This window comes from Podarcis bocagei (genome assembly GCF_964188305.1).
Source record: "Podarcis bocagei genome assembly, chromosome: 4".
NCBI lineage: Eukaryota > Metazoa > Chordata > Lepidosauria > Squamata > Lacertidae > Podarcis > Podarcis bocagei.
Genome location: NC_138128.1, coordinates 46658596 through 46681443, shown reverse-complemented (window position 1 = coordinate 46681443; position 22848 = coordinate 46658596). Strand labels below are relative to the sequence as shown.

The window sequence follows — 22848 nt, the reverse complement described above, 5'->3', positions numbered from 1 at the left end:
AGGGTTTGCTGTCAATTCTGCGCAAATTGAAGAGTGCACCAGACCAGGAGGTAAGAATCCTCCTCCTGGGATTGGATAATGCAGGCAAGACCACACTTTTGAAACAACTAGCATCTGAAGACATCACCCACATTACTCCCACACAGGTAAGGAACGAGGCTTTTGGTGCTTTGCTAAATCTTGAAATTTGGAGGATGGAGAGGGAAGGGTGGCTACAAACAGAATCTGTCTTGCAACCAAAAGTAAAATAATAATTTTTTAAATAAAAATAAATAAAGCTGCTACAGATGCCACAACACCTATGTACTTTTTCCCCTTCATTTTCCTTTATTCCAATAGTAGTAGACTCACAGTTCTGGGACTCAAATAGCTTTTACCTCATGCAGCCACTTCCTAAGGCTGTAGAAGGCTGCCTTATACTACTACTACTACTACTACTACTACTACTACTAATTTATTATTTTTACCCTGCCCATCTGGCTGGGTTTCCCCAGCCACTCTGGGCAGCTCCCAACAGAATATTAATAATAATTTTAAAAAAGCGATAAAACATCAAACATTTAAAACTTCCCTAAACAGAGTTGCCTTCAGGTGTCTTCTAAAAGTCAAATAGTTGTTTATTTCCTTAACATCTGATGGGAGGATGTTCCGCAGGGCAGGTGCCACCACCGACAAGGCCCTCTGCCTGGTTCCCTGTAACCTCACTTCTCACAGGGACGGAACCGCCAGAAGGCCCTTGGATCTGGACCTCAGTGTCCGGGCTGAACGATGGGGGTAGAGATGCTCCTTCAGGTATTCTGGGCCAAGGCCATTTAGGGCTTTAAAGGTCAGCACCAACACTTTGAAGCTCGAAAACATACTGGGAGCCAGTGTAGGTCTTTCAGGACCGGTGTTATACGGTCTCAGCTGCTGCATTCTGGGTCACCTTCAAAGGTAGCCCCACGTATTCTGCGTCGGACCATTTCTCCATCTCGCACATTGTAGTCCAGACTTACTGGCAGCGGCTCTCTAGGGGTTTCAGGCAGGACCCTTTCCCAGCCCTGCCTAGAGATCGCAGGGATTCAACCTGGGACCTTTAGCATACAGAGCATGTGCTTTCCAAGTGAGCTATGACTCTTCCCTACACATGTTAATATAGTGATGTGTAGATTGAAGGGGTGTGCATGTGCCCAATGGAATGGTAACAGTTGTAGAGTGTATGCAATTCTTGCTTTAAAACTTCTCATACTATGAACACACACTAGAGAATCAGAAGATTAAACCAAGATTAAACCAAGTTACGTCCTTCAGTGTTGCAGTTCAGCACATACACGGTGCAGATATTTCACATGTATACTTCAAAACTGCAACACACACAGTGTCCCTCTGTCCTCTCTACATGCACCAACTCTCCAGAGCTTTTTTTAAGGACTAAAGTATCTTTCATTAGTTGCTCAACTGACACCATCCCAATGTTGGCCAGTGGATGGTGCTAGAGATTGTACAAGGTTGGATCTCCTTCCCCCAGTCCTCAAGATGGAGCACGTTGCCTATGAGATGCTCCCACGCCTTAGAGAAAAAGCCCACCCTCAGATTCCAAGCTTAAAGCCAATCCCCTGTATTGTGTGGCAGCTCATTGCCAGCCTGCACCACATCCTGTTTTTCCGGTTGCACTCCCCTTTCAGTTGGAGCTTTAATTGATGAAATGGGCCCTTCAGAAGTGCAGCTGTTGCTTCTAGTTTTCTCATATCAACTCACATACAGACTTCTGCTTCTCGTTAGCCTGCACATTGGCCTCAGCTTTCAGTAGCTGAGGCTTACTCCTTGCAAGGCTATGTGATTACTTCTTATCTGCATTGTTCTCTCACCTCCCACTGCACCTTCCTTTCTTGTTATGAGCTGCAACATACATCTTTATAGCTTTGACAGAAACAGACCCTGATCCATGCAAGGCTGCTATAGCCTTCACCTTGCCCACAGCCAATCCATCTGAATAGCAGCACGGGGTTTATTTTGTTAGGGTTTCCAGAGTTGTGATATATAAACTGTGACTGATGTGTGCCTGTGAATCTGAAGCCAGGCATCACGTTAACACCAGTTATACTTTATCTCTGCTTGTCACAGGGTTTTAACATCAAAAGCGTGCAAGCACAAGGTTTCAAGCTGAATGTGTGGGACATTGGTGGACAGAGGAAGATCAGGCCATACTGGAGGAATTATTTTGAGAACACCGATATCCTGGTAAGCATTGGCGACTGCTGAATGCTACATTAAATATCATAGTGACTTTAACAGCTAAGAAATACTGCAATCAAAGTCATTTGTTTTGCAGCCGTCAGCCAGTCTGAACATTCTTGCAGAGCCAGTGTGTGCACGTGAATTATGAAATCTGCAGAAACATTTATTTTTAACTGGTCTCTCAACAGTGTGCTATGTGACAGTTCCATTTGGTTTTGCCTTCCCTTTGAAGTAGCTCTGTGTTCCAGGCTGAAAAATATGAACCAAATTACTAGGTGCAATTCTCAAGTGCTTTTCTTCTTCTTTAGTACTCTACAAAACACACAGTAAGGGTGCCACCACAGTACAACCACATTGCACAATTAAAACAACATTTTATGGAGCTCTTCCTTCCATGGCATCTTTTGAAGGACACTTATATGACTCCCAGATGCCATTTCCTTTTTGAATGTTCAAAAGTCTTCACATTCATTATCTTAGTAATATTTATGACAACAGTCATGTAAGATAAATCAGTATTATCTCCATGTTGCAAGTGGTGAACTGATGCTAAGAGATTACTGCTGCCTAACTGGGCAGTCCAACTATCCTGCTATGCCAGATCTGTCACCAATGTGACATAGCTGCAATGCTGCTCTCAGCAGCAGAGGCAATGCTATAACAGTAGGTGGCGAAACAAACAGCAGTACACCAATGTGTACAGATAGTCCATAGTATCCCTGGAAATTCATTAATGACCCTCTAATGATAAGGTTCTACAAACAAGCAGATTTTTTTCAAGGGCTACACACAGAAAAAGGAGTGTCAGTTATAACACCATGCCAGCTCCATACCTCAGTGGAGAAGAACCCATGCTCCCTCTATAATAGGTAAAACCTATTATGAGTACAGTGCTTCTGCACAGGAACTCATCAAAACACTCCAGAGAATACAGTCTTACTAGGGCGATTCAGATGCAGAAAAAAGAGCAGTAAGTTCCCTGTCTAAACAGCCACAGAAGCAGATGAGTGACATTGTGCCGCCCTGCCCCAGGTTTGTTCCACATAGTAGCAGTGTTCTATCAACATAAAGGTTCTACTGGCAGTATTCCTGCTCATATTGGGGCTTATTGCTGGTGTATTCCCCCTGCCCTATTGGAATTTGGGATAGTAGCAATCACAGCCTTTCCATTGGGTGAAATTTGAACTGAGAACACATATCCCCTTCCCTGAGGTGCTGTCCTATACCAGCTCAGTCAGTTGGCTTTTTGAAGCACAGTTGAAGCAGCATTTAGAAGGCCTGCTAACCAGAGGATCAAGGAAGACAAGTCCCTTGATGACATTTTGCTCTTTGGCAAAGTCTGCTTGGCCGACAGCTTGCCATATTGCTATCATGGCTTCATCAGTGAGGCAGTAGTGCACTATTGGATGCAGAAAGGACTGGTGATGGGCAAAAGTCAGAACTGTAAAGGGCAGACTGAATACTTGGGTTTCTCCTGCAGACAGCCACGAACCAGTATCTATGGGTTGTATCCAGACTTTGTGTAAGCCTAGCACCCTGTGGAAAGGCCTGTTATATAGTATGGAGGGTGGCAGTAGTGGGGAGAGGGGACTCATCAAGAGTTGATCAGAGGCTGCCTACTTCAGTGGGGAGAAGAGGACAGAAGGCACTCTGTAGTGTGAGCATTCTTTTACACATGCAGAGCCTGAAAAATCCTATATATTGATTTATATATTTATTTTGTATATAACAATATCAAAAGCATCTTGCAAAAACAAAATGTCCAGTTGAAACAATAAAAATGTACAGATAAAAAGCCGAAGGGCAGTTGTGACAGCAAAAATGAAATAAATCAAAGAAAAGCAGGAAGCATATAGGTTGCTCAGTTAAAAACGCTGGAGAAAATAAAAGATTTGGACACCCCAAGGACACCAGTGTTGGTGGCTCACAAACCTGCCTGGGGAAGGGGATTAACAGGCAGGGCACTAGAAACAAGTGGTGGAGCGACATGGGTGGGGCACCATTGCTCTCTCAGCTTCCCAACACAGCAGGTCACTTGTGCTTATTGAGAGGGGAGGGGCAAGGTGTGGGAAGCTTGGCCCAGTGTAGGGTGGGGCAGTGGGGGCATTGGATTGGCTGCTCCTGCAGGGCAGTATCACTGAAAAGGTGCACTCTCTTGTTGGCACCTGTCTTAACATCTTCCAGCAAGGGAGTCTTGAGGAGAACTTCTAAAGTAGATCTTAAAAACATACTCCAGTCTGGTAAAGAAGTGTATCACTGACACTACCGGGGAGGTTCTATGGAAGTTAACTGCGCCTTTCTTTGATAGCAGCAATTAACTGAACATGTTCCCAGTGCAGTACTGCAGGCACATCCATTCAAAAAGCAGAGTATCTGTTATAGCTAGGATAAAGGATTGTGGGAAGGGGAACTTAGCTGCTTAGTGATTAAGATCATTTTACCAGTCCCCCTGCCTCCTCTTCTACTAAGGGGAGGTAGCATATGCTACCGAATGTCTGTAAATCCTGTATCTTGGCAAGTTTAGCTAAGTCATGAAGATTTCGAACAGTTAATCAACTATTCAACACATATATCTATGCAGTTCTTGTATAGAGACAAAGAGGGAAGGTGCTTTTTTAACATTCTTTATTTTTCAGTTTCTAAAAACACATATAACAATCCCCATAAAGCCCCACTGCCCAAGAAAGGAAGAAGTAGTGTATGTTTAAACTAAGACCAAATGAACCCCCATCATCTCCAGTCTAGGAATCTCAACAAGAAAACCTTGACGTTTGCAAACACAAGAGTAGGCAAATTAATGTAAAATAAATTTTATCACTTCAATCCCTTTTATAATTTATGCCATCATTTGCCTAGATTTCCTTTATATCTGATTCACTTTGATTGCCTATGGGCATTCTTTTTTAAAAAACAAACCTAAATCCATGAGCAGGGGCATTCCCCCTTTCTGAACTATCATTTACAAAAATGTTTTGAAGGAAATGCTGGAACACAGAACCCAAACTAGCCCCGTGTGCCTTGGAAACAAGACAGCTTGCTTACTAAGATGCCTGTCTCTGCTCTAAACTGAAGAGTATTACACAAGTGAGAGGCCCCTCCAAGAATATTTTTAACACATGAAGTGATTGCACATTCATAAACATGCAGGTGTTCTTGAATGGGAGATACTCCAGCTACCCACACCTGTGCTATTTGGAAGCTATGCACAGTCAAATAAAGGTGTGTATATTTGAATGATTGCATATTCAGACACACACCTGCAGCTATTTGGCATCGAGCCTTCTAGTTATGGGAAGTAGGCACTTGACGTGTATCTACCTTGGTTGGTGCAGTGCTGTTCACTGTGGCATTGCCATAAGGTCTGCAGTCTCGAGTTGTGAATGGGATGCTTTTCACAAGTAAGCTTAGATAAGAGGTCCTTGGGGAACAGCCAGATGCTATAGGGATCTGGTGGATGCTTCTGTAAGTGCAGCCTTCTTGTCTGAGGACTAAACCAGTGTTTCATCCTCACAACAAAAGTGCCCCATTACTATAAACATTGTCTTCTTTGGGGTAATATACCATTTTGCCCCATGGCTGGTTCTGTAACTACTAACTATCCTAAGAATCAAAGTTGTTGAGGCTGGTTGCCAGGCCATATGCCCAAGTATTACAGTGACCCAGTTTTGATGAGCATATCTTAGCTTAATAAAGCTGAGATGTGAGTGAGCCTTTTGCCTAAGGTCATGGCCCCTTGCCTCCCTAACATTTTGACACAATTTCCCATAGTTTCCTGTTTTTTTCCAAACCTGGAAATTATGGTTACTATCTTTGGAAAAACCCGGAATTCAAACCAACTTCAATATGTGGCCTGCATTCCTGGCTTGTTACAAAGATGGTAACCATAATTTCTCAGTCTGGACAAAATAAGAAGACACAATTCATTAGAAAAGGGGAGCTAACATGGTGTCTTCTCAATGTTGTTGGGCTGCAGCTTCCATCATTCCTGACATTTAGCTGACTGAGACAGATGGGAGCTGTAGCCCCACAATGTCTGGAGGGTACCACATCGCCTACCCTTGAATTAAAGATTCAGGTAGGTAGCCGTGCTGGTCTGACGCAGTCAAAATAAAAATAAAAAATTGTCCGGTAGCACCTTATAGACCACCTAAGTGTGTTCTGGTATAAGCTTTTGTCTGAAGAAGTATACATGCACACGAAAGCTTACACCAGAACAAATTTTGTTGGTATGTAAGGTGCTACTGGACAATTCTTATTATTTTTATTTTTATTTGAATTACAGACTTCCTGCTTTAATTGCAACTCACATGAAGGGAGAAGGTAAATGACAGCCTGTTTCGACATGGCTTGTTCTTCTTTCAGCTTGTTAAGATGTGACCATCCAAATGTGGCCATCTTATTTTCAGTTGGATAATATAAGCTAAAATTTGGGCTGAATGCATTGATTTTCTGGAATCTCTTCTTGCTGGCTGTAAGTTGTAAATGGCTAACAATAGCCAGGGGTAAGAAAATTTTCCATCCAACCCACAAAAAGGAAGACGACATTATGGGGAGTAAGAAGATGCTGATGGGATATAAAGAGCTATGTGATGAACAATTTTTCAAGCCCCCCTGCTTCCTCTTCTGCTGTGGTGTGGAAGTGCATTAAGTCCCCCCACCCACACTGATTATGTAATTATAGACACATTTTAGTAACTTATCACTTGGTAAATGGATGTTTGTATGTATTCACACACGCCAAAATAAATATCTGTGCCGAATCTTGCCAAGGTACAACCATCCACTATCAGAATAATGGGAATTTTCAGACATGATATATAGGTGAATAAAAGTTTTCCTGACTGCAGGTTCCTTAAAAAGGAAGTAATGCCAAGTCAACGTGAGTGGAAATGGGCTAGTGGGAAGACTTGTTTTTTCACATTGATTATTTCTTGGCTAATGTTGCATTCATAACTATTTTGCCTTTTTTTTAGATTTATGTCATTGATAGTGCAGATAGAAAGAGATTTGAAGAAACGGGTCAGGTAAGTAATGCACAACTTCAGGAAATCGCTGTACACCTTTTTCTATAATGTATATAAGTACATATAACACTGTCAGACATTTGAAAATGGACTGATGTACAGTTTGCCATTTTAAAAGCAAGCTAAGCCTTGTTAAGTTTAAATTATTGTTTTCTGCCAAATGAATTAATGAACGTTTAGGCTACTCTTCTGCGTTTTTAAGCTCTTTTCTGTTTTCCTCAAGTAAAACCCAAAGAAATAAGATTGTTCTGCGGGGACAGTTAAGACTGGTACAGCTATATCCATTTGCAGCTATCTGGCTACCATAATTAAGACTACAGAGGTTTGTATAGCATACAGGGACATAGTGCTCAATTACAGAACACACAGCATGGATGTGCTTCTATAATAATGTGCTAGTGGTGGACCACTACAAAGTGCATCAGAAATAATCATGCATTGATAATCTTCAACAACATCTGTAAAGGACTTGCTAACCACCCGTCTATGAATTCTGTGCTACCTCTGCCAGTATTGTTCCTTCTGGTACCTTTCACTGCAAGTTTAGGACTGAAGGGTTTAACCTTCCCGGGCACCTGCCCACTATTTTAGGCCTGTTTCCTTACAGTTCTAAGGTCATCTTACAACAAGTTTAGAATGAGATTTAGCAGGCTCCATTTCCCATTTTCTTTAACTATCAATTCACTAACGCATTCATTGATATTATCAACAAATGATGTCTGTATGAGCACTTTGCATCCCTTTTAGTAGCCAGAACAGCTGCCTTTTATGAAGATGAGATTGTTTCTGGATAGAGATTTTATCAGTGATGTCCTATGCATGAATTACAGTTGATTAAACTGGAACAAAGTTCAAAGCTTGCTGTTAGCATTCCTGCAGAATTTGAAGCATATGTAGGATAAAGCCACCTGTTTTCAAGGGCTGCTCTATTCTACTAGCAAGTCAAGTTATAACTGTGCCAGCATGTATTTTTGCTGCGTCATCAGTGCTGATCTCTAGAGGGTTGGGATTGACAGTGCCTTGAAAACAACTGGTAATATTGGACTGAGCTAAAACTTTCTCTGTTCCATAGACAGAGGGATTTGCTTTTAAATCTTTGTCTCAGTAATTGTATGTACCAGTTACTTGTTTTACTATAACATCTGTGCTTTGTTGAAACATTAGCATTTACTATTTGCCCTATATGTTACTAAAACATGTACAACTACTTAGATACAACAGTCAGCCTCCCATGCCAAAGGCTTTTTAAAAATACTGGCTGCATCTTTATGATTCTTACAGGAGCTAGCGGAACTCTTAGATGAAGAGAAGCTAAGTGGTGTTCCTGTGCTCATCTTTGCGAACAAACAAGATTTGCTGACGGCAGCCCCTGCTGCAGAGATTGTAGAGGGTCTGAACTTGCACACGATCCGTGACAGAGTCTGGCAGATTCAGTCTTGTTCGGCCCTCACAGGAGAGGGTGTGTCGGTGAGGAGGCAATGTTTATTCTGGCAGAATAGCCTTTCCACTGGTCTGAATGAGAAATGCACCCCCCCCCCATTCTGGATCATAATGTATGATGTATTTATTGCAAAACTGGAAACTCAACAAAACAAAGCAAAAAATGTGTAGCTTGGTGTGTGGAGGGAGGTAAAGACTTCTAACACAGACTCAGGCTCTCTCATGAGATTCTCCCTCCTCCTTAAACTTAGAGTCTCCATTACATCATTAGGGTCTCATGATGCTGTTTCAACACTGCTTGCCTGATCTATATACATATACTGCAGGGTGGTATTCAACTAAGTTTTATTCAGAGTAAATCAAAATTAATAGTCTTAACTTGGCCATTTTCATCTACCGTATTTTCCGCCCTATAGGACGCACCGGCCCATAGGACACACTTAGTTTTTTGGGGGGGAAATAAAGGGGGGAAATTATTCCCCCCCCAGCCGCGGATATCTGCCCGAAGCGTGGGGCGCTCTGCTTCAGTGCGCCCCGCGCTCCGGGCAAGCAGGCTGCAGATGTCTGCCCGAAGCGCAGGGTGCTTTGCTTCAGCGCGCCCCGCGCTCCGTGCAGCAGGCTGCTATCCGCAGCCTACGGAGCCCTGCGGGAACTCCCGCAGGGCTCCCTAGGCTGTGGATGTCTGCCCGAAGCAAGCAGGCTGCTATCCGTAGCCTAGGGAGCCCTGTGGGAACTCCCCTGGGCTCCCCAGGCTTGCTGATAGCTTCCTGAAGCCTGGAGAGCTAGAGGGGTCAGTGCGCACCTTCGGATGTTAAGTGAAAGCATTGGAAGGTTAAAGCGCCTGTAGAGAACGATACAGGAGAGACGTGTTTTGTTGCAGTTGGGTCAGATGGAAGCATCTTGTTGTACTGATACAGGTGTACCGTGCCATTTCTTCTTTATGTGCTCCTTCCTCCTCTGTTCACTGCTGTGAATACATGACCTGATTGTTCACAGGCACAGCAATAATCTGCAAGAGATTCCCATACAGCATGGTTAATGTTTCCAACCTAATGGATCCTGCCATCTTCCATTCTGTGGACAGGACAAATCCAATGTAGACATCACTGAGACAGGAATGTGAACACGTTGGGAATGAGGGCTTGGGAGAGCACAAGCTGTCCTGCCATGTAATGCCCAAAATCTTCCTGATGCAGTCCATGTAGAAGGCATTGAGACGTCGTTGCTCCTGGCAGTTGTAAGTTGCCCATGACTCACTTTCATAAAGCAGTGTGGCTCAACACGCAAATCTGATAGACCTACATCTTGGTATTGGTCATTAGCATCACATTCTCCCATAGCCATTGATGTAGCTGCCTTGCCAATAAGCTTGACCTGCTCACAGTAGAAGTAGCTTGTTATGGTGGACCCCAGGTAGACAAAATCATCTACCACCTCAAGCATGCGCTCACCAATGCTGATGCATGGAGTGTTGGCGACACCTGGAGAAGGTGCATGGAGAAGGTGACACATCCTGACTCAGGATGTTGTTCTTTGTCAGGCTAGCAATATGACTGCACTCCATGCAAGCTTAGGCAAAACATCTGATGAGACTCTGTAGAGCTTCCTCAGAGTGCTCTGTCAAGGCTGCATCATCTGCAAACAACATCTCTTGGATAAAGACCTGCTGCACTTTTGTCTTGGCATGGAGATTTGCCAGGTTGAACAGACCCCCGTTGCTCCTTGAATGGATTACACGCCGTCTTTAGTCGAGCTGAAGGCATATGAGAGCAACAGGGAGAAGAAGTTGGGGCAAGAACACAGCCATTCTTTATAGGGGAGATGTCCGAGGATGAGCCATCATACTGGACAGTGCTGCACATGTTCTCATGAAAGGACATGATCATCTTGTGGAGCTTAGGTTGGTGTCCTATCTTACTGAGCAGTGTAAAGAGTCGTTTTTGGCTGATATGGTCAAAGGCCTTTGACAGGTCTATGAAGGTGACACAAAAGGGACACCTCTGCTCTCAGCAGCTAATGCAATGAAAAAATCATGTTGAGTCTTAACTTCTGAGCTCTAAAGCTGCATTGCGACTTGGGATAGACCCTGAAGTGAGTGACTTTAATCTGTTGAGATCTGGGCGAAGGCTTTCCTCCCAGTAATCAGCAAGAAGATTCCTCAGTAGTTGTTACAATCATGGCAGTCACCTTTGTTCTTGTCGAGGGTCATAGTGCTGGAGCAGTGCATGTCTTGTGGCTCAGACCCTGTTTCCCAACACTGCAAGAGAAGGGTATGGAGGTGCATCACGAAGGAGGAGTTGAGGCCAGCACTCAGCACTTCTGCTGGAATTCCATCCTGTCCTGGGGCTTTACCACATGCCTGAGAGTTGATGGTGTTCTTCAGCTTGTCAAGGGAAGGAGGGACATCCAGCTCTTCCAAGACAGACAGAGTCTGGATGCTGTCAACTGCTGTGCTAGCAACCATGTTTTCTTGCCAGTACAGTTTTTGTACTGCTCTGCCCATTGCTTCATCCGCTTGCTGCGGTCTATGATAATCTCTCCAGATAAGATTTTTAGTGGTGCAGTTTTCCTGACTATGGGTCCAAAGGCTTTCTTGATGCCTCCGTACACTTTTCAAGTATTGCCACTATTAGCAGTGAATGGAATGTTCTGACACAGCTTTAGCCAGTAATCATTGGCACATCTTTGCCCAGTAGCCTGGCAATCAAGAGATGCCAGTGTGCCCTAAATGGGAAGTTTAAAGAACAGTTAATTTGTGCACTGAAGCTGAGGTAAATATAGAAGAATTGTTGCTTCAGCTCTTCAGGAAAAAGGAGATGTAGTGTTTCAGTCCTAGTTCACAGCATTAAAGAACCACCCTAGAGGCTGGTGACAGAACATGGAAGTGTTATCAGATATTTATTTAGAAGGCTATAAAGAGAAAGTAAATATGCCAGCTGGGAGGAGGGAAGGTACCCAGGAGGCTGTTGCATGAATAACAAGAGTGCAAGTTGGCAACAGTGGATTTGAAAAGAAAATAGGACTTTCTGTGGAACAGAAAGGTACAGAGAATGAGTTAATAGGGAACGGTTTGTGACAGCCCCAGGGCAGAGTATCAAAAAAAGAATAAATAATGACAGCAAACGAAGGAGAAATGGTTTGAAGGTCATTTTAATTAGTTTCGTAGATTAAGCTATAGTCTGCAGAACTCAGTAGTTAAGGCTGGGGATTTCAAGGTTAATGAGATTACATTATGGTTAATAAATTATATACATTTAGAGAATTTAACTATTATTTGAAATGGGTCTCTTTAAATAAAAATGTTAATTAAGAAAGGAATCCGCTGCAAGCTTGCCCTGTATCTATTTGATACCAGTGAAAGGTTCTGATCAAGAGGCTTTGAATGTAAAGAGTGCCCCCGGTTTATTTCCATGAGCAGTAATGTAGAGCAGCCCCATTGTTTATAATTGACTCTCACTCTCCTTCAATGCACCAGTCAGGCTTCCTGCCATTGTTCAGAGAAGATAATTTTTTACCATACCCAGATTTGTACCAGGCCTTTTGTTCTTCTCATTTAACAAGCTAAAGAGAGACAGGAGCAGGCTGGCTAGAAATATCCCTCATACTACAGAATAAGGGATCAGTCAGCTCAGCGCTTCTGTTTGCCAGTACACAACTCATGTTTATAAGCTGACATGTGAATTACCACAAAAGAGACTTGTGGCATTTTTGCTTCTCCACCCCCGCATCCACACGTGCCTTTAGCACACAGACGCCCACACACTGTGAGCACTTGTGAAAATACCAGACACCATTCTATAGAAAATGTGTTTGCAGGCACATGATGGGAAAGCCCAGAACAGAAGCCAGTCTTCAGAGTGAAGCTACTGTAGTTTTCCTCCAAGCAATAAGGGCCACAAGCAACTGGAGCTGACAGTACTCAGCTGAATAAATGCCAATATCTTTTAAATCTAAGTCCTTCATAATTAGGATAGAATTTGAAGTATATTTGGCTTTGGAGTTTTATTTAAACAGAAATTAGAGGGAAATAGAGTTGCTGTGAAAGACTGCCCTTTTTCTTTTTTAGAAAAGGACGCCACAATATATTTTATTATTTATTAATTATACTACCAATGTGTTTTCATTTCAACATTCATTTCATTGTTTTCATTCATGTACTAAATCAAACTAAATGGCAATGGGAGCAATTACGTCACCTTAATGTACAGTATAGGTTTATATTTTTGTATTATAATCTTACAAAAGTGGTAAAGCTTGAACGGCGTCAGGTCATTTTCTAAAAAGAAGTCTTCCACATCACCAGCTGATTACTGATGTAGATATACTGGTTCGGAGGTTTTACTGTAAAAAAGAATATTCTGTATTTTCTTTTTAGTAGTACTCTTACTGCAGTGACCTTTTATTACAGCCAATGATAGTTGGGAGAGGGAAATACTTTTTCACCTCTTTTTATCCCCTAGCCATTGTCCTTTCTTTTCCCACTACTTTGTGTGTACTACGTTGCAATTCACTCATCGTTGTTTTTAATAAGTTATTGGGAAGTCTGTTCACTTGTCTTGACACATTTGCAAATATCGTATAAAGGCCTTGAAGAGTCTGTGATCATAGGAGACTGCTTGATTGCTCGATTCCAGGAGACAAAGGAATGTGCAAGCAGGTAAGGAATTAGTGGGGTTTTAGATATTAACAGAGGCAGAGAAAGGCCAGTATCATAGCAGAGAGATGTCCATGCCATCAGGTGTCCAAGACAGGATTGTGATCGTACAAAGAGGCACAAAAGGAGATGGCTGGATTTTCTAACTATTTTTAACTCATTTAGCCTACTTGGTAATGGCAGATTCCAGCCATTGAGAAACACACACTGACACCTGGAGTCATTTGATCTTTATGCGCTATCATTATTGGAAGACAACTGCCTCTTGCTATTTAAGTTAAATAAGGTTAATCAGATGATTGAAATAGGGGCTGTACTTAAAACATTGCCAATCCTATTCCCTTCTGGTTTCATATTTTCTGTCAGTTTGTAACTGCACTTGTGATGTTGTGTTTAGCCACGTATAAAATACACTTATGCTGACATTGTGGTATATAGAGTATAGGCACAAAAATATAAATGCTATAGTATAAACATAATTTGAAACTATCTATTTATATAGTTACAATGGAGCAAAACACACACACACACACACACACAGAGTGAGAGCAAGAGAGAGTGCACATGTGCAAGAACAAGAACAAGAAAAGAAACACCCTAACCATACATATACTGGCTGTGACTATCTAGCATTGTTCTTGGTATCTTTATGAATAGTTCTGTGAGAACATCAACTTGGTGTACATCAGCAATGATAATCTCAAATTTCAGATTGATTTTTTAAAAAGAGAATAAAAATAAACTGCTGTCATAATAACTATATATTACGTAGTGTGGTCACATTTGGTATACTGTATACAATTATGACCAAGTCATCTCAAAAAGAGTAAGGTAAAGAAGGAAGGGTAGAAAAAAAGCAACCCAAATGACCAAGCAGTGGGAACACCTTCCCTGTTAGGAAGGTTAAAACATTTGGGGATTTTTAGGTGTTTTTTTAAAACAGTATCCCTGGAAGGACATAATGCAGGTTCACAAAGTATGTATGTTGTGCAAAGTGTGGACACACTATGTCTCATAACACTACCACTTAGGGTTACCTAAATGACATTGATTGGTGGTAGATTGAGAAGAAACAAAAGGGGCATTTGTGAGATTTCCAGGAGAAAAGATGGCTGACTAGTCATCTACTGCCAATACGCCATCAACAGCGATAATTACATGGTGATTAATGATAGCCAAGACGTAAATCTTGGTTATCACATTCTCTCTTTGAAAATAGGGGGATCAAAGGCATTAACCTCTAATGCTCTGAAGAAAGCTGCTCTTCCCTCCAGAGATCAAGAGGTTTTCAGATTCAGTGAATAACTTGAAGTGAGGAACTGCCACCATGCCCGGACACCACATAGTAGCCCTGAAGGTTACCCCTCAGGGCATTAGGTCAATTAAACCGTCCTTCTTTTAATTACCTCTGAGACTATGATGAATTATGACTGGGGTGATCTATCTGCCAATTAAACTTTCACGTGGAATGTGAACTGACTGCTGGCATAAGAAGAGGCGTTAATTAACAGGCTGGGGGAAAAACAAAAAGATTAAAAAAACAAATATTTTACCTGTTTGTGACTAAGAAAGATTATAAACAGATAAGGGAGCTGTGGTTGTTAAAAATTTTCATTTATATTACCTTTAACTCTCTGTACCTTTTGTGGAGTGTTGACTGCAAAAGTGAACTTAATCCCTTAACCGTGGGAAAGGAATGTGCTTCTTTGGTAAAGAGACAGACACAAGTTTTCAAGGCAGAGACTAGGTAAAAGTACTGTTGAACACACCACTGACTTATAGTGTCATGAGTCAATTATTGGGTGAGGAATTAAAAGAGCTCAGAGCTGAGATGCATAAAATGTTGAATGAAAATGGAACAGAGAAAGATCAGACAGAGCCTGGGGCGGGGAGGGGAATGCTGCCAGAACATGAGAGTGGGATGGTAAAGTTGGAGGCAGTGAATGATGAAATGGAGAGGACCGCCACATAAGTGCCTGAGGTGTAGAATGGACAAATGATGGAGGTGTGATGCTGGAGGAGTGGAACAAAAGCATTGACGAAGAAAAGCATTAGGAAACCTCTTGAGATGGCAGAGATAGGGCTGACAGAGAAAGTATTCTGTGTACAATTTGGAGTGAATTTAAAGGAAACATCTACCAAACTTCTGGTGATGCACTTGGAAAAAGAATGGAAGAAATGGAAATAGAAGGAGCCCCCCCTTTATTATTCTTTTATTAAATTAGGATGGAAAATCACAGCCAACAGGAAACAAGATTGGAATATATGGAAGTGGGTATGAATCAATGAATATACTACAAGTAAATAACTATGGATTATTATTCTAATAATGGAAGTTGGAATTTTATGGAAATAAAGTTGTCATACCATACTGGAGGAAAACCATTATTAACATTTAGTGATAGTAACAATTGGAGAGCCCCTTTTAGTCTTTTTGTGTGAAAAGGAAAAGGAATGGACTTAAGATATGTGTGGCTGAAGATTGGAAAAACATTGCCTAGCAGATCGAGAAACAGCTGGATATTTTCCTAGAATACAGCTGGATACCATCCTGCAGTGAACACTTTGGATATTTTGAATAATCTTTATAGATCTAATTGACAGACGGAGAATCTGAAGTTGTTTTATTTCTATCCTCTCCTCTCTCTTTTCCTTTTTTTATTATCTTTTCTTCCTGTCCTTTCTCTTTTTCTTCCTTCATCTACTTTGCTTTTGCTTATGTTTTATTTTGTTTGTCAGTGTCCTCTACTCTGAGGGTATGCACAGGAAGGTGATGGATGACTGGTGAAAGACCCTGTGTGAGAGGCAGGGAAGGGAAGAACTCCCAAGGTGGGAGGCTGGGAGAAGAAAGGGAAGCTTTCAGGGAGGGGCCCACCCTCTTCTGTGTGAGACAAGGAGAGGGCCTCTCTTCTTTGTTTTCTTCTTTAATTTTACTTAGATTAGTTTGTTTTTCATTATATTGTATGGTGAAAAGTTGCAATTGAAAATTATGCAAAAAAAGAAGAAACAAAAGGAAATACTATTCCACATAATACAGTATGAACCTCTACAAGGGGTGGCGACAGCCATTGGTTTAGATGTCTTCAAAAGGGACCAGAAAAATTCAGGGAGGATAGGGAGCTAAATGGAACCATCACATGCAGAGGCAGTACACTTGTGAATATCTGGTGCTGGAGACTTGCAGCAAGGGAAGTGTAGTTGTCTTTCGTGCCCTGTTTGTGGGCTTTCTGAACGCATCTGGTTCTCCATTGTTGGAAATAAGATGTTGGTCTAGAAGGGTTTTAGTCTTATCTAGCTGAGCTCGTCTTACTGTTAAATAAAATAAAATTCTAATGCAGATGTAACAATAGCCTTACTGATTTTATTTTCAAATTTCTGCTTCTCTAATTACTAGCTTCCTGTTTCTTTCCCTGCTGGCAAATAGCCACCAATTCTTTACCAGAATTTGATCCCATTAAGCTGATCTCTGCATTTTAGCTATCTGATGAGAACATTTATTTCCCATCATTGAACTTGATACTGACAATTATTTGTGTGGAGTATGGGAAACGGTTTACCTGCAGATTAAAAAAAAAAGTGTGTGTTTTATCCTCTTTGATCCAGGGAAATTGATCCTTTCCCCCTTGTAGTCTCTGTGTTAATTTCACACACTCATTCCCCACAAACCAATTAGGGACAGTCAGAATTCTCTTTGAACCAGCTCTTGCTATGAAAGTGATTTTTGGATGAGTTCCTGCCTTCAAAGTAAAGTGACCCAGATATGAATTGAAAAGCCATTTGGAGTTCACCTTTCCTCCTGCATAGTGCCTTGTCATTCTTTTGCCCTTGTTATACAGTCAGGCTCACAGCCACAGTAAATCCCATCATAAACTCAGCTTTATGAGCCTCTGCTGTGCAGTGTTCAGGTAGCTGAGTTTCCCTTTGGCTGAGCTCCCTTGTGGCATTGGGCAGTGTTAGAGTCCCTCTGTATGGGTAGGTTCTGGTCTGCTTCTACCTGAGAGATGGGGTGCCTGGTGGTTGTTTTGCAGGGATGTATTGTTTATGGGATTGTTGTGCTGAATATCAAAGGAGTGTCAGCAGATATTTATGAACTTTAAGCTGTCTCAGCTCTTCTGCTTCAGCATATAAACCTACATTCAAAATGAATGAGGAGTGCTGCTTGCCTTGTATTCCATGATGTGTGCAAACACGATTACTGCTTTAGAGGCAACAGGAGCAGCAAAAACTGCTGCAGAAAGCTCTGTTATTTTTTAAAAAACTGCTCTATGCAACCAGATTTCTAAAAGGTGCAATAAAGGAAGTTGGCATGTATGTTTCCTAATTGCTGTAGAACTCCCTTAGTTTTACAAAACATTTACTTCCAGCATTTTGACTGATGTATGTAAGGCTCTTTCAGCATTTAGAATTTCTTCACAAGGTCTTGGGTAGCAAGGGAGCATGTGTCCTTGGTGCTGCAAGGGCAAACAAGCAGCTGTAGGGAGGAGCAGGCAACTTGTTGAGTTCTGAAACATTCTACCATTACTTTTGGGAACCCCACCCAAACCTTTTTTCTGCGGTATTTTGTACAATGAACATGAGTCAACTGTACTGGAACTTGCTGTGCATGCATGTCCTTTAACAAATTAATCCACACGTGCTTTTATATTTTTTTTAAAAGGAAGCTGAAATCTGCAGGCCTTCCAGTTATGCTGAAGACATTACAGTATACACAGCAACATGCTCAGCTCCGACCATTCATTCTTGCTGACACAAAACTGTGGGCTATTAAGATTAAATCAGAGAGGGCCGGGGACTTGGGTAAAGGTGCATGAAAACCAACATTCTTTGTATGTCATTTCCTAGGCTTTCTCCTTTATTCAAAATCTTGTACGTCATTGGACAGATTTGTGATTGGACTAGACGGGCCAATCTCCAAGCTCTCCAATGAAAAGGATGTCAGCAAGGCTAGAAGGATCTCAGCCTGAGACTTGGGAGGACCACTAATAGATGGGCCAGCTGTCTGAGTCGCTATATGCTCTTGGTAGTTCTACATCCCTGCCTCCTTCGTTATTAGTGCATTTCTAAGTGCAGTTCCTTTTACTAATACTTTATACCTTTGCAGCTGTGCATTTTGCCACCTACACTGCCATAATAATAATAATAATAATAATAATAATAATAATAATAATAATTAATAATAATTTTATTATTTATACCCTGCCCATCTGGCTGGGTTTCCCCAACTTTGTTAATTTAATCTATTAAAAATTATTTATTGGAAGCTATTTCGTGATCTCATCTTCGGGTATCTATCTTTTCTCCCTTTTTTGGCAACTGCAGAATATTTATCAGGGTGTGTATGGATGCAGCTGAGCACATCTAGCATTTCATAAATGGGAGGAGACGATGAAAATCTCAAAGCTGCAGTCGCAGGACTAGGAAGCACACATGTATGGTGCAAAAGTTAAATTGAACTTGACAAAAGTTTCTGTGTGGTTACATTCCTAAGATTGTATACTGCTGAGTTAGCAAAGGATCCTTGATATTCCTTCGAATTTAGATTTACAGTCCATCCTCTTCAAAATAAAGCAGGATAATAACAACCACACAGTTGTAAGTGGGTGGATCCATGTCACAATTAAAACCAAAGAGTGTCATGTTGACAGAAAAGCCTGATAAAAAGGCAGTAATTCCTAGTCCCATAACTTTACCAACAAGACAAGGGATGTAAGATTAAGAAGGGCCATTTGTAGATCAGGTTTCCTAACCATAGTTGCACTAACAAGGCAGAGCATTTCACATATGCTATTATATAGGATAGGGAAAAGCGAAACTTGAATGTATGTTTGCAAAATAGGATAAGGGAGAGCTTATTGTGAGCTGGGCAAAAGCTGACCCTTTCCTCTCATCTAATGTTCCATTTCTTTGTTGTCTTGTTTTTGAAGGATGGCATGAACTGGGTCTGCAGAAATGTCATTGCAAAGAAGAAGTAAATGAACTGCGTTGCATGGAATTGGAGGGGCTGCAGGAGCCAAACACGCTAGCTGGCTGCTAGCATCTGACCAAATATTTTTCCATCTGTGTGCAGCTATAGCTGTTAGAAATGGGAACAGCAGCTAAGCCTACTGCCCAAATTCGAACTTTACCTTTTCTCTAGTATCATTTCCCTCCACATATGCATTTCTTCCCCCCACCCCTACCCCTTTTGGCATAAATAGTATTGAGAGTCTCCACATTCATCTGACTAAAGAATAAGATCTGAAAACGGGAGCAGATTGAAGTCTGCCATAAAGACTTCCAATGGGTTCCGCAGAGTGTAGGATGATCACAGCAACGTGTTCGGGAACCTGCTTCAGTTCTGAAGTCACTCAGGACGCTCACCTGGTGCCACTCAAAGCTTTTCTCATCAGCAAATGAGCTGATGCTTTATTAGCATCTGTGCTTCAGTTTTAAAACAATACATTACTATGTAGAATGCTGGCAAGACACTTCTATGGCCTCATGAAGAGCCTTTATAATAGTGAGATACCCAGGTGTCTGCCCTTCCTTTCACAGAGACCTGCGTTGTAACTCAAGTTCTTAACAGTCTGAATGTTAGAAGCATCAGAGTGCTAGAGATGCTGTCATTATCAAATAAAACAGTGTCAGACTGCAGTGCAGTGTTGCCTTTTTGGTTGGTGTAAACAGACCAAGAGCTCTTTGACATTCAGTCTCGTTGCACTGTAAAAATCCCTCCATGAGGGTGGAGTCTAACAGCATATAGTGGTAGTCAGTTTAGTGCTCTTTAAGTCTTAACTGCAGTGAAGTGGTTAATTTAGGGGGGCGTGTTTTGAGAAGAGCTTTTGGTAGGCTGCACCTGCCTCCTATAAGCCATGTAGCAAATGTGCTTCTCCCAAGTAGTCCAGACAGTAATAGACTGAGATTAACAGGTTCAGTGTCGTGACTCTATCCAAATGAGTTGTTGTGGGTGTATAGTCTGGGATTGCTTTTTTGTGAGTCTGCACTGTTAGTTTAGAACTACATTTCAGAACTATCTGCGCAGGAAGTAACAGTCTGGATGTGTTCAAAAAGAGATGTCCCTCACTTCAGGAAATACCCAACCCTCACTTCAGGAAATACCCAACCAATTTAAAGGTATAGATAAATCTCTGGCAAGAGAAGCATTCCTCTATCAGTCCTAAGAAGAAAAGCCCAGAGTCTATAACTTCTTAAATACAGAATATTCGTTAGGAAAATGCATGAAGGATGCACTCTCCCCTTTGAGGGGATAGTCATATAGTATGATTGTGAAATCTCAGCATATTGCTACAACACCAGGAAATGACATAGGAGGCTGCTTCTCGCCTCTGGGTCATCTGCTAGATTTGTCCAAGTTCAAAGTAATTTGGCGAGGGCAGTCTTGCATGCAATGAATTTAGCACGCAGCATGCAGATTATAACCAGAGTATAGGGCAGAAAATGCCATGGCAACTATAATGCCCTTTCTCATTCCTAGTGGGAGGGAGTAAACTTGCTTGCTAAACCTTGGGCAATGTGTATACATTGTGGAGAGCCAGAGCACAATAGCTGCTTTCAGACATTTCTTGACCATATAATCCACTGTCACTATATTGTCTTTTTATGCTTATTCGTTATTAATCTAAAGAGAGTAATGGCAATAATTTCTAGTCCACCTCAACTTGGATTCTGTCTTACTTTTAATTTGTGGTTTGCAACAGACATAAATTCTAGATTAGATAAATTAAGTCTATATCCCACCTACTTCAATGGATTTGTAAGGGTAATAAATCAGTAAGCAAACATTACAACAATGAGCAAGAATAAAATAAAATACAGACAACAATCCAAATCAATCCATTGAGAACCCCCAAGCGTGACAGCTAAAATACATATTTGCACAAACTGCTAAAACATCACTAAGAGCAGATACTTCCTATTGCTTTCTTTCTATGGGGAAGCTGGTGACATGTTGCAAATACAGATTTGCATTTTAGAAAAGGCTTTCACTCTCTAGAGGTCCAGTGTGCAAAAGTGGCAGCAAAATCTCTCTTTTTTTCTTTTTTCTTTTTGCACCTGTAGCCCAATTTTAAAAGAAATGAAATATGTCTGCAACTATTCAGTCCAAATGTTAGAGCGAGGCCTGTCTGCTCATGCCATAATGTCTGGAAGCATCTCCCTTAAAATTCAACAAACCTAAGTCAGCCTGTTCAGTTCAGGAAGAAGTACATTTCCTTCAGTGTGCAGCAAGCTAACAAAGCGCCCCCAATACTTACTACCCAGTTGACAAACGGTGAAGCAAACTGACCATGCTGCCTTCTCTGCTGCTATCTTTGAGCACAAAATACAGCTTTCTGTTATCTCAGACACTGAATGCAGATTGCCCAAGGGCTGTCATCCTGTTTCTGTTTCTCATCTCTTGCTAAGCATATTTTTTTTTTTGTGGAAAATGGGATCTCACTGGTACTGGTGCAGCTCACTGAGCCAAAAGAAACTACCATGGTCCATTGACTTCAACAAGCAGCTATCATACCTGCATCAAGTTTGAATCATTTTGACCTAACTAGATCTTCTAAGAACTAGAAGACAGGGCTGACCCAGTGACCCCAGAGGCCAATATCCTGGCTCTGAAAATGACCTCTGCCAGATGGATGCTTCGCAAATAAGTTGCAAAACATAGGACAGTTACAGAACCATCTCCCTCTGTTATTTCTAACAAATAGAAAAGACTGCCCTGAGCAGGCAAATTCACAACTTCTAACTGTTTAGTTCACAGTTCTTAAAATCAATCTTCATGGTTTTATCTAATTCTTTTTTAAAAATAATTTTATTCCAGCTCTGCTATAGGCTTTCACAGTATCCCCAGTTCAGTTAGTTCTGCACTGAATGTAGTGTGTGAAAGGGTTTTTCTTTCATTTAAGTACAACAGCCACACTCACTCTTTGTTTCGCTATATATATGGTACATGTTTCCTGTCTGAATACTGTGCTACATTTACAGGTAAGCCAGAATGGATGAAGTATATCCTTGAGAGACCAGAGTAGTATTGTTCATGTAACATACTAGAATGAAGAAGGCATGTTTCAGATGTGGTATAATTACTTGTTTCTTTCATTAAATATAGCAGGGTTTGCTCTCTTTCTTACATACTAGATGATGTTCAGTTGCTATAAAAAGCCATAGCTGCAAATGTTATCCATTGCACCTTTTCCGTTCTCTCAATAGGGTACAACTGATTTTTTTGATTTTTTTTTAGTTCTTAGTTTTATTCTCTCTTTTCGACGTTCATGAAAAGGGTGTGTGTGATGATAAGTTGGTGATGCTAAGCCTTGGTGTATATGTTTAGATGTTTGGCAAACTTGAATAAAATTTAGTAGAAATGACGCCTTTATGATTTTGTTTTATTTTAGAATGAAGTCTTGATTTTCTTTTAAGGAACTCCATTTGAATAGTCTGTTTGAAATGGCTGTACATATAATTCGTCCAGGATGCTGTGATGTTCTGTCTCTATACAGTTCATTTGAACATTTAACACTT

General features: G+C 41.3%; 1 protein-coding gene across 2 annotated transcripts in view; it reads left to right on the top strand.

Annotated features, from left to right (window-relative positions):
• Positions 1–22694, top strand: part of ARL3 (ARF like GTPase 3) — a 37197-nt gene extending 14503 nt beyond the window's left edge. For both annotated transcript variants that reach the window (XM_081191284.1, XM_081191283.1), the window contains exons 2-6: positions 3–146; positions 2104–2220; positions 7191–7241; positions 8523–8708; positions 19260–22694. In XM_081191284.1, coding sequence (XP_081047410.1) covers positions 3–146; positions 2104–2220; positions 7191–7241; positions 8523–8708; positions 19260–19307 — 546 coding nt within the window. In that variant the 3' untranslated portion in view covers positions 19308–22694. The remainder of the gene's footprint in view (positions 1–2; positions 147–2103; positions 2221–7190; positions 7242–8522; positions 8709–19259) is intronic.
• The last annotated feature ends 154 nt before the right edge of the window (positions 22695–22848 follow it).